Source organism: Synchytrium microbalum, assembly GCF_006535985.1.
Source record: "Synchytrium microbalum strain JEL517 chromosome Unknown SmJEL517_scf0009, whole genome shotgun sequence".
NCBI classification, from domain to species: Eukaryota; Fungi; Chytridiomycota; class Chytridiomycetes; order Synchytriales; family Synchytriaceae; genus Synchytrium; species Synchytrium microbalum.
In genome coordinates this window covers 121,353-133,350 of record NW_022158358.1, presented here as the reverse complement: position 1 = coordinate 133,350, position 11,998 = coordinate 121,353, and the positions used below count along the sequence as shown (strand labels likewise).

The following is an 11,998-nucleotide window of genomic DNA, read 5'->3' as shown; positions in this document are numbered from 1 at the left end:
AAGAGGTAGTCGCCATGAGATTTAAAGGTTTCCCAATAATGGAAGACAAAGTCGACGTGTCGTCACGTATGGAACTCTTGCGTTCCCAGTCCAAGTTGCGTAGAACTCCTTTTTCTCCTAGTAAAAATGTGGTAGAGCACACGGAGTCCAACTTTTGAAACTAATCAAAACTTCGCATTTGCAAAGTCAGTTTTATTGAGGTTTACGAGGTAGACTACCGGCGAGGCAAAAGTATACAAGTGCATATCCATTATCGGGCATAATATCATGTCGGCTGAGAATCAGTCACCCATGGTAAGCTTGCTTAGGAGCGTTCGTTCGTGTTTACATGTTTGCGCTGCTGTCCTTTGAACCAATACGTAGATCTGACAATCATCAATTTATCATCTTACTAGTCTGAATCTCAAAAGCCGAAATCTGCAAAGAAAAGTGGTCCTGTCAAAGGCCAAATGAGTCTACTGTCCTTTTTCGGCAAACCAGCAGCTTCGACATCATCACCATCTCAACAGCCTCCTCCCATCGCTGGAACTTTATCTCAAGCTTCGCCAACATCGAGTGCTGCACCAACCAAATCAAATATCACCGAAACCCCTTCTGGAACGAAAAAGCAAAATGCTCCCAAAAAACAGGTGGTGATGAGTGATGACTTGGATAACATGTTCGATGATCACGAAGAGACGTTGAATGCCATGGAAGTGGACGAGGGTAGGCTACCGTTTCAACACAACATATTACAAAGTTCTGCTCCCTGACGCGTTTTTACTTAGCACATGCCTCAAACGCCATTGCTGACATGGAAGTCGATGTTCGAGATGATGAGCCTGGAAAATTATTTCGCAAGGTATTTATAACAAGGGCGTGCCAGCTGTTTTCGTCCGCTAATTGTCTCTGTCCAACGCTTAGACTCCCGGTGGCAAACGAAATCGAGCCCCTGAAGATGACGATGATGACGACAATGATGATGATTCGCAATCCAGTAAGATGTTGAGCTTCTCTTGCTTTCTCTGTCGTGCTATAAAGTTAAACCGATGTAGTGAAAACGCCAAAAAGCAAGAAGTCAAAGCGAAAACGAGTCATCGAGGACGATGACGATGATGACCAAGGAGCATTTACACCTGGCGCAGATGGTAATTGAAGTCAGTATGTAGACAAGCCTCTGATCGTTGTCACTCATCATGCTCCTCATCATTTGAAACAGATTCCAACGAAATGAGTCTCGACGAAGATGATCAAGGTGATGACGATGATGAACCGAAATCGTCAAAGTCATACAAGACACCAAAAGGAAGTTTGAAAACCTTTGCATTCAAGATTCCTGGAAGCTCAAAATCTGTTGATTCTTCACCTTCGGGCTTCAAGACCCCCAAAGGAAAGGTAAATATGGCAGCTTGATTGATATGCGTCGTATCCAAGATCATATCTGATTACCGCTTTTGCAAATAGATCTCTAGTAGTCGACCTGCATCGTCAAGCAAAAAGTCGGTCATGGATGACGACGAAAAAAGAAATGACCGTTTGCAAAAATTCAACGTTAAGAACGAGAAACGTTATGGATTCTTAAAGGATATTCAGGATGCAGAGCGCAGAGCACCTGGTATGCTTTACTTGCGTCGAGTCTTTTCGCGTTTGGCAAAGTTGGAGGTGATTATGGCCTGACTCTCTTTACAAACTACACAATAGACGATCCAGAGTATGATCCTCGAACTATATACGTACCTCGCAGTGCCTTTGAAGCCTTTACAGACTTTGAGAAGCAGTATTGGGAGGTCAAAAAGAACTATTGGGACACTGTCGTATTTTTCAAAAAAGGAAAATTCTATGGTAAAAAGTTTATGGAAAATATTGGCTGTGTTCTTTTCTTGATGCTGGGTTACTGCGAATAGCATTGATATCTCTCACTAACTCCTATTCCGGGGTTTCTTAAATAGAATTGTATGAAAAAGATGCTGATATTGGCCATCAACAATTCGATTTGAAGCTCACCGATAGAACTGGTATGAGAATGGTTGGAGTGCCGGAGAACTCTTTTGATACTTGGGTACGTTGGAGACTTGAGGAAAAGATATTCATCAGACTTCTTCTTGGTCAAGTTGATTCATCACTGGTGCTCTGATCAAACGCTGTATCCCTGACTGGTTGATTCTAGGCTGCCCAATTTCTGGCCAAAGGTCATAAAGTAGCTAGAGTAGAGCAAATCGAAAATTCAGTTGGAAAGACTCTTCGGGAACGTGAATCTAGTGGTTCAAAGGTACGTTGTGGGTCTCAAGACGGCGTCGCAAGTCGTGTTTCGGAGAGCATGCCACTTTGAAAGCAAAGCACTAAGTTCACTAATCAAACTAGGCTGAGAAAGTCATTCGACGAGAGCTCAAGTCTGTCTTGACTGTTGGTACTCTGGTCGATTCTGGATTGCTGACTGATGATATGTCAACGTATTGTCTATCATTGAAGGTAATTTTCTTGGCTTAAGGCTCTTTTAAAGTTGGTGAGTTTGATGGGATCTCTGGCTAAATCTTAAATCACTATAGGAGGAACTTGTCAGTGAAAACCGACCAAAGTTCGGAGTATGCTTTGTCGATACTGCAACTGCGGAGTTTCGAATTTGCTCCTTTGATGACGATATAGACCGGACAAGATTGGAAACTCTCTTGCTTCAACTGAAGCCACGAGAGCTGGTCCTTGAGAAATCCACAATGTCAGCCAAGACTGCTCGGATTATAAAGAACAGTTGTGGTGGTGCTGTTCAAATTAATTACTTGAAACCAGAGAGTGAATTCTGGGATGCAGATACAACAGCTGACGAAATTTGCAGTGGTGCTTACTTTGCTAAAAACGGAAGTGATGGCAAATATGGTATGAAGCTTTCTATGGATCTGTGGTAAGGAAATACTCTCGTTGCTCATTCCGGTATACCTTTGCGAACAGATTCTTGGCCTCGAGTCATCCGAGCCACAACCAAGCAGAGTACGGCCATGTCAGCATTGGGTGGATTAATATGGTATTTACGATCAGTAAGTTTGTTAAAATCGCGCGATAGTTCGTTCTTCTTGCCGCCAACTTCTTGTTTTTGCCTGTCAGCTCAAATTGGACAAGGATCTCGTGTCTGCGGGTAACTTCCATACGTATGATCCAGTTCAAGAAGCTGCATCACTTGTATTGGACGGCCAGACTCTCCTTAATCTTGAAGTCTTTGAAAACTCGGTCGATGGATCTGACGTTGGAACTCTATTTCGTCTCTTGAATCGATGTAGGATTTCAAGTATCTTATTGAAAGTTATTATTGTTGTTGAATTCTTACATTTCTTCGTATTAGGTACCACACCATCTGGAAAACGTTTATTCAAACGGTATGCGACCCCCACGTTTTCAGTCGCCGTTTGTTATTAATTCATTCCCGCGTTTAACTGATGTAGATGGGTCTGTCATCCGTTGCGTTCGATTCCAGCTTTGGAAGACCGTCTCGATGCTACAGATGACCTTCTGCAGACTGAAGGGTTGCTTGGTAAGGGACACAATGCCGAAAAAAGCATTCCGTTCTCGTCCGCCCACAACCTCTTACAAAAACTTTCTATCTGCAGAAACTCTGACGTCTGCGTTCTCTCAGCTGCCAGATCTGGAACGAATTCTTTCTCGGATTCATACTGGTGGGTGCAAAGTGAAAGACTTTGTAGGGGCCCTGGATTCCCTCGAAACCTTGCTTGAAGAGATGCAGAAGCTCTCTGACACAGCACAGAGTTTCAAATCTCGCAGATTAGCTAGCTTGATTCAAAGTGGCTTCCCAGCGACTCTCAAAGTACACATCAAGTGGTTCAAAGATGCCTTTGATCATGAACAAGCGTTGAAAGAGGACAAAATCACTCCATCCGATGGCTATGATGCTGTATACGATGATGCTGAAGCCAATGTTGAACGTATTGATACCTTGTTTGAAGAACACAAGACTGAAGCAGAATCGGAAATCATGTAAGGTCACGAATCCACCTACAAATTTGAAACTACCATAGCCAACAGTAGACTCACCGTCTGATATGTTCGCGCACAGAGCCAAAGGGTTGAAATACAAAGATATGGGCAAAGAGATCTATCAACTGGAAGTTCCTGCCAGAGTCAAGGTACCTAAGGATTGGGTCGTAATGTCGAAGACCAAAGACGTCAACCGGTACTACTCTCCTGAAATCAAAAAGCTGGTGAAAGAAATGACAGAAGCCAAAGAAACCCGAGAAGCTGCTATACGAGAAGTCAAATCACGTATGTACTCTAAGTTTAATGAAAATTACGCTGACTGGTAAGTACTCTTACTTGATTCGCTTTTGTTGATGAATCTATCTGAGCTATTCCACTGTTTTCACTAAAAGGATGAAAGTCGTGAACAGTCTTGCAGAGATCGACTGTCTCATGTCACTAGCAAATTGCCGAAGTGCACTGGGAGGTACGAAAGGATTTTGCCCGTTTGACGATTTGAACTCAAAATGTCACCACCTTTTAGAGCCTTCTTGTCGACCTCAGTATGTAGAGGATGGTCCCAGTGTATTCCGAGTTCACGAATTGCGCCATCCTTGTGTCGTTCCTGGGTAGGCAAAATTTGGAACAAAGTTTGCAAAAAAATTCTCACCTGACGCATTGTTTTTGCAACTATACTCAGGTTTGGTTCAGACTTCATTCCCAATGATACGAAACTAGGTGGAGATGAGCCAACTATGATCTTACTGACTGGTCCTAATATGGTAAATTCCTAGGATTAACTTTGTAACTTCCTTCTGCAGTCACCTAATTACTCTATTTGTGATCTTAGGGTGGTAAATCTACACTACTCAGACAGTCTTGTATTGCTGCGATAATGTCCCAACTTGGTTGCTATGTGCCTGCTCGCAGTTGTGTCCTGACTCCATTTGACCGAATATTCACACGTATTGGTGCCAACGACAACATCTTGGCTGGTCAATCCACCTTCATGGTTGAGGTGTGAACTCAAATTAAATTCATATCTTTTGCCTTAACGAATTTCAACCAACTCCCTTTCGTGCATAGCTTGCTGAAACCTCTCGAATCTTGCGAGAAGCTACACCTCGATCGTTAGTTATTCTCGATGAATTAGGTCGTGGTACAAGTACCTTCGATGGTAAGTGTTGTAAGGTTTTGTATTTGTAATGTTTGTTGTTGTTGTTGTTGAAAATGGAGGCACTGGGAATGTGTCACTACACGTAATGACTTCTCATTTTTTTGGCTCCCGCTACATGACGTTGAGATTTGCATATCTAATGGTTTCTTTCATCGATTCGTAGGATATGCTGTCGCTTTTGCATGTCTACATCATTTGGCTATTCGTGTACGCTGCCTTGGATTATTTTCAACTCACTATGGATCATTGACTTCAGAATTTGCTGACAATGCATTGGTTGGCATGAGATTCATGTCCTTTGTTGCTGATGAAGACAAGTAAGCATCCACTTCGGTTGTACTGGCCCTTTTTTGTCTTAAAAGATATAATTGTGAAACGCTCATCCCCTCTGTCTATTATAGGCGTGAAATCACATTCCTCTATAAGCTTGAAGAAGGAGTCTGCCCCAAGAGCTTCGGCATGAACGTCGCGCACATGGCTGGTATTCCAAACGGAATTGTTGATCGAGCAGATGAAGTTGCAGCACAGTTTGAGAACTCTCATCGCATGCGTCAAGTCAAGGCTCTCGGGTAAGTTGAATGGTGGAATGCAAAAGAGTTAATGTAACTGAAACTGATATCATCGTCATTATAATTTAGCTCTGGGTCTCAAGTTTCTATGGCTCGACTTGCAGACTTTGTTGAATTGGTGAGAACTGGTGAGATGATGAGTGTCCAGTCGGCAGATGAAGCTGCTCTGAAAAAGCAATTGGCTGTTGCTCAAGCAGTGTGGACGTCATTACAAATACGTGCAGAGTGATATTGTCTTATATTGTAAAGAAGGGTGTTTGTATATCAGTTGTGTCTATGTGTTTATCGATGATGAGAAATACTTTGTACATTTACAAAATCAAATTAGAAAGGGAAGAAATCAAGAAGAATGATGGTGCTTTATATTAAATACAAGGACTATTCTTCAAACTAGAATATTTTTATTTCTCTTGAACTAGCCCAATTTCCTAAAAGTTACAGCGCCACGATGCTCTTGACGCACCGTAGTCTCAGGCCTCTGCGAGAATATATACTTGTATCGTATCACGCACACCGTTTCCCATTCAGGCGTAACAGCAAATGGATCCACTTCTTCAGCACTACCAGCCATCCCACCATACACTGTTGTCTGACTACTATTCATTGTTTGGGCTCCTCCTCCTTGATCCACGTCCATTGCATCACCATCAACATCATTACTAATGTTATGCGTTCTAACAGGCGACGAAGCTCTAGAATTGACTCTTGACGTTGGTCTAGAAGCCGATCTCGAAGCAGCAGCCGAGTTTTTGGACGACCATATAGATTTGATTTCCTTCCTGCGGATGAGTGCGAGTGGTTTGGAGAGTGTTATGCGTTTGCCTTCTAGTCTGTGGTGGCCGATAGTCAAGACTGGACAGTCCTGGTTTTGATTGTTGGTGAGAAAGACGATCAAGAGAGTGGTAGAGTGGAATGAGAATGAAAATCAATTCATTTTTGTATAATTTTCGTGTCCTTTCATGCCACGAACGAGAATGCATCAAACTCCTCAACACTGAAAGCTGTGCACGATACCTTGTTGAGTTGCATGCTTCCCAAGACTGCATTCTGTAAAGTATCATCATCAATTTCAAGACTTCCTTGTACTTCAAGTAATATCCAGTCTCGCGACTCTGATCCTTGTCCGTGAAGCTCGATGGTCGGTATTATAATCATATTTTTGCAAGTACGAAAGTGTTTTGCGAAGTTTGACAGATATCGCAAGGGAAAGCAATCGATAAGGCCCATGAAACTCCTTGCACAATATCACCAATAGCAACGAATATACTGTTTACGTTATTTTAGTTACAAAATCCCCAAAAACGACTAAATGCATTTGTGTGCTAACATAGTTTGTACATTTTTTGTTTTTTTCCATATATAGTCATCATACACTAAACCTCGTTTGCAAATCTACCTCCTCAACCCCCAAGAAAGCCTTCCAACCCAAAACTTTTTTATCGACGTTGATACCTTTTACCGTCCTTATCAGCTGTTGTTGATTGAAGTGTAATAGATCCACGTCTATCATTGGCCATTTGTACAGCAGCAGCAGTGCCTCCATTCAGATGATATGTTGATGGTTTAGCGTTGCTGTTGTTCATCATCATACCTGTCATCATACTATTACCATTACCACTACCAGCTTTATCCGTCAAGGCTTTTTGATTTGTGGCATACATGGGAGCTGGCAAGAGTTTCAAGACACCACCGACGACACCTCCGACCACATTTAGTGGGAAGAGTGCACATCGAGTAATGACGTATCCAACCATAGATACCAGCCAAGTAGTCAAGACAAAGAGAGCTGTAGTCCATGACATGAGACGTGGTTGAGACAAGGATCGTGATGAAGACGAGTTGAATCGACCTATTGGAGGAGCATATATATATGTTGGCGTCGTGGCATGTGATGGGTGATGATGTTGATGTGGTTGTTGTGATCCAGGGGTAGCGGTTATTATTGTACTACTAGGTGAGTGTCCGTTCGTCATTCTCGTATCAGATATTACCAAGTTACCGCCTCCATCTAGCCGACAAGCTGACCTCTCAACTCCTTCTCCCACTTCACGTAGCCGACCTTCAAGTGCCAACGTACGTTCTTCAGCAAACCCACGAGCTTGATCTGCCCTCTTTTCTACACGACGTATGCTTCGACCTAATACAGACACAGACGACTCGTGTTCTTCTCGTAGAGCAAACAAGTCTGTTTTTGTAGCGGCTTGTTCCATGATTGCGGCTATTTGACCTTCTAGAGCCATCACTCGTGTTTTCAAGGAATCAACTTCTGTTGTAGGATAGTTGAGTTCTTCTTGCAATCGGGTAGCTTCTGCTCGAGCTAGAGACATGATGAAGAGTAGAGGTTTTATACCAGCAGCCACGACAAACAAGGCGACATTGAAGTTTGATATAAGTTGATTGGGTTGTGAGAGGAAGTGACGAACTAGGTGTAAACCGAGCCCTCCTAGAAAAGGTGATATTCCTATTGTAAAAAGATAAAAACGTTCCCATTGTTGTAGTTCTTCGTAGGCAGCATTACGATAACTAGTTGAGACAGATTCAAAGTCCATGGTAGATGGTTGAGGAGTACTAGTATTCGTATTTGCGTTGGTGCTATCGGTTGACTGAGCCTCTGATGACATGGTTGGTGGATGCGATGTGAAGGCAACCCTATTTAAATACTTTCTCGTACGTACAGAATGATACATATCCCATGGAACTATAATCGAAAGGAGAAATGGATTAGAAACGATCGATTGCCTTTCGTGTAAACCAGCAAAAAAAGCATGTCTGACTGGGATAGGGTAGTTTTACCTTTGATGATGATATACAAGTAGAAGGCAGTCAACATCAAGAGGAGGACTTCACCCCACAATGTCGTGCTTCCAAACATCAAAGACATGAGAGGTGGCATCACAGCAAATAGTATAGGCCAACCATACGATAACGCCGACTCTTCTCCAGATCCAGGCTCAATCGGTTGCTGAGGTGCACGTGCCGCCGTGGGTGGTATATTGTTGGCTTTCGATTGATTATATATTGGATGCTGTATTGGAATCGATGCTGGAGTATTGTTTGATGACGAGTATTGGTGGCTGGACAAGTGTGGTGATTGATGTGGCGACCTGGATGAATATGGCGATACTGGACCACCCATTGACGAAATAGGGTCTGATGATGATGAAGCCTGTGCAGATGGAGTCCTCCTTCTCGAGTCATTTGAGCGACCGCCAGTGATTGGTACAGCACGAGTAGTGGTCATGTTGTTATTATTACTGGCACGTCGTTGTCTCATTCCTATAGAGGCCAGATCCTCCCGTTGCTGAGTAGATGGTAGTGGATCAGACGCTGCTCGTGCATGAGGAGCATGTTCGTCCTGAGCATCGTCCGAGGGTTGATTTACTTCTGTTGGATTGTCTTGTTGCGGTGGTATCGTTGGTGTTTGGTCTGACTGTGAGGACTCTGAGTGGCTCCTTTGATTTGATAGTTCCGAGATGGGTTCGAGCTTCAGTTTCAAAGATTGAGGTTTGGTAGCGTCTTCTGGTGCACCATGGTTGCTGCTTTCGAATGTTTGGTCGTCAGTCGACGAGGGCTCAAAGAGCTCAATGGAAGCTGAAAGCATATCGATGGTTTTTAATAGACTTCTACTTTTTACAATGACCGAACTATGGGATTGAGTATTAGTTAATCTATTAACTTGCAAATTCGTCAAAACCCAAAAAAGTGGTGTGTTTTTCGCGACTACTTTAAACAGCGAACTAGTGCAGCAGGAGTGCGTCTACATACCTCAATGACCAGAAACAATAGATAGATGGTCTCTCCCTTTCGTTCTCCTCCAGATCTGTGCAAAACCTGAAAAGCTTCTTCACACACAACGGTGCCTTATAAGGGCGAGCGGAGAAAAGCCCAACTTTCACCCGTTTACGTGTTTTCAACACGACTCTGGCAAGTTCTGTCATTATATTATCACACTACAATCACTTGCATAAAGTTCTCACTCTGCCATTTCGTGGGAACTTCATGAACATTTCTTACAACTTAGAGTAGATGATCGTTTTATTTACAAGGCTATAAAATAATGAAATTTGCTAATACTACTATGTGCTAACTACGTGACTTTTTTTGTGGGTTCTCAGACATTGCCCAAAAAGGCTATAATATCAGAAATCGTGACAATCCCATCAGCATAGGCGTTGTCATCGACAAGCCAGACTCGATGGACGTGATTTTCAAGAATAGACTTCATAACTTCTTGTGTTGTAGCTGTTTTGGTCTCCATCATGATATGTTTGCTCCGAGGATTCACACTTTGAACCCGTTCGGCGAATTCCAAGGCTGGCTTGTCGAGTGAGGCAAACACGGACGAGTTCAGACCACGATAGTCGGCCCCTACGATAAACAGGTCTGTTGAGTTTGGCACTCATAAAGAACAACAACGAGATCTCGTACAACTAATATTTGCAATCAGTTTTCCATTTTCACCAGTAATTCCAATACAAGAAAAGTTCCCTTCCACCATGCTCTCTGCAATCTCCAACGCCGTTGTCTTGTGACTGGCCAAGATTGGTGCCTTCTGTTCACCAACAGACGCGACCAATTGCTTCACATTTGCTGCAGGAGTGCTGATCCCAGGAACCTTGTCTCGGTTCTGCGATAGATAGTGTAGCACGTCCGTTTGAGACACGATTGTATAATAGTTTGCTATATGGTAAAGGATGTTGGCTTTGGATCCAAAACCTAAATATGCTAGTTTCACTCACCATCATCGATATGACTGCGATCTGTCACCAATACGTGCTTTTCTCCGCCAGTGCCCAATCGATGCAAGAGTATTTTGAGTGGTTCATCAGTATACACCATTTTAGGTTGAGAGTCTGCTGTTGCGAGATGTGACGCAATAGTTTCCTTGAGAAGACGTGAACGTTGCCCTGGGGACCCATCTTCATTCTGAGTAGGACCTAGCAGGATAATTTGAGTAAGATTGCGAATGTCTTAAGAATCGTCTCAATATAATCTGAAGCAGGCAGACGTTTACCGAGTCCACGAGCGAAAACCGACTTCAATAAAGTATCTATTGATACCAGCGACTTGAATTTCAACGTGGACTGTGGTGGTTCGGCGACTGGCAATGCTTTGGTTGAAAACGTGCAATGTCAGAAGATCAATCTTAAAACAACGATCCCGTTCGCTTCGAGTGTCAGTCAACCAAGTGATAGGGTGGCTGATACCAATTAATTACCAAGCAATTTCTCCTCCTTCATGATCTGGAGAGCATCTTCAATGGTTGCATTTGGCGAAATTTGGACAATCTTGTCGCCCAATTTCGTTGCAAGATAGTGAGCCCGTTGGGTCGAGGCTTCTGTGGCGGTCCTCCTATCAAATATTAGATCTTGTACGGTCTTGCTATCAAAGAATTCAGTAGCTATAGATGACAACATGTTTGGGATTTTGGAGAGTTGAGTCACAATGCACAGCAGTTTATTATAGTTCTAAGTTGTTAACACGCTGAGCAAGACGCGACAGCATGTCTAGAGGCCTTTCTACATTACTACTATTACTATTATTTGGTAGATCCACGTTCATCCCGAGCGGTAAACCAGTAAGAATCGTGTCGGGTGAAGTTTTTATCGGAGAAAAGTTCCATTGGGCCTTATTGGCCTTATTACTAGTTCCGTTGGGCGGAACCTCAAAGGGTATCCAGAAAGTCATGTCATTGGCGGTGAATATGGGTGAATTTAGGTGATGCTTTTTATTGGCTGCAGCTGATTTCTTTTGTATACGTGATTTCGATGTCGGTGAAGTAGAGAGTAGTTGTCGGCCCGTAGGAGAATTCCTTCTATAGTATGGACTATTATTTTTTGCTGGTGATTTGCTGGTTAAAGTGCTGGTGTTTAGTCGTCGGGTCCCATCCACTGATTGCCTTCGTTGTGACGATGATCCAGGACCCAGTGGTGGTTTGGCTGCTGAAGAAAACATCGAGTCTGGTAGAGATGAAGCCGATTGTCGCCTTTTATTACTTCCAGGAGCAACAGGTATGGAAATCGATGTAGTTGTTTCGGAGAGTGGATGTGAGTTTGCGACGAATGAATTGATGACTTTGTCTAATTCCATGCGAATTGTAGGGCAGATGACGGCAGAAAATAATCAAAGAACGCGTTTTTTCTACTTTAAAGAGTGCAATGAACGGGAATGCAACGGCAAAAGTTGTGATTCGCCTACGCAGTTGTTTTTGAGTTTCGTGACACCCCACGATTCGCACGAAATCAGGAACTCTTGGACAACGGCTGCATTTCTTAAGATCTAAGGTAGGCCCCAGATGTTCAAATTCTCCTTT

The 11,998-nt window shown here is 43.1% G+C and overlaps 4 protein-coding genes across 4 annotated transcripts; 1 reads left to right on the top strand and 3 right to left on the bottom strand.

The window, feature by feature from the left end:
• Positions 1-267: 267 nt before the first annotated feature.
• Positions 268-5,914, top strand: SmJEL517_g02233 (polyribonucleotide nucleotidyltransferase; the record flags this gene model as incomplete). The annotated part of the gene is made up of 26 exons (XM_031168161.1): positions 268-294; positions 396-705; positions 768-841; positions 904-976; positions 1,035-1,127; positions 1,199-1,374; positions 1,444-1,594; positions 1,681-1,821; positions 1,929-2,038; positions 2,147-2,248; positions 2,341-2,448; positions 2,526-2,850; positions 2,923-3,008; positions 3,076-3,244; positions 3,311-3,344; positions 3,411-3,499; positions 3,576-3,960; positions 4,040-4,282; positions 4,353-4,426; positions 4,484-4,568; positions 4,640-4,721; positions 4,790-4,957; positions 5,026-5,116; positions 5,280-5,433; positions 5,518-5,685; positions 5,755-5,914. The coding sequence occupies 26 exons, from the start codon at positions 268-270 to the stop codon at positions 5,912-5,914; spliced, it is 3,678 nt and encodes a 1,225-aa protein (XP_031025801.1).
• Positions 5,915-6,100: 186 nt separating this feature from the next.
• SmJEL517_g02232 (uncharacterized protein) lies at positions 6,101-6,840 on the bottom strand (the record flags this gene model as incomplete). Its single annotated transcript, XM_031168160.1, has 2 exons — positions 6,101-6,547; positions 6,700-6,840. 2 exons carry the CDS (start codon positions 6,838-6,840, stop codon positions 6,101-6,103), a joined length of 588 nt encoding a protein of 195 aa, XP_031025800.1.
• Positions 6,841-7,121: 281 nt separating this feature from the next.
• SmJEL517_g02231 (uncharacterized protein) lies at positions 7,122-9,286 on the bottom strand (the record flags this gene model as incomplete). Its single annotated transcript, XM_031168159.1, has 2 exons — positions 7,122-8,383; positions 8,479-9,286. The coding sequence occupies 2 exons, from the start codon at positions 9,284-9,286 to the stop codon at positions 7,122-7,124; spliced, it is 2,070 nt and encodes a 689-aa protein (XP_031025803.1).
• Positions 9,287-9,796: 510 nt separating this feature from the next.
• Positions 9,797-11,775, bottom strand: SmJEL517_g02230 (uncharacterized protein; the record flags this gene model as incomplete). The annotated part of the gene is made up of 6 exons (XM_031168158.1): positions 9,797-10,053; positions 10,114-10,365; positions 10,425-10,622; positions 10,700-10,795; positions 10,904-11,153; positions 11,209-11,775. The coding sequence occupies 6 exons, from the start codon at positions 11,773-11,775 to the stop codon at positions 9,797-9,799; spliced, it is 1,620 nt and encodes a 539-aa protein (XP_031025802.1).
• Between the last annotated feature and the right edge of the window lie 223 nt (positions 11,776-11,998).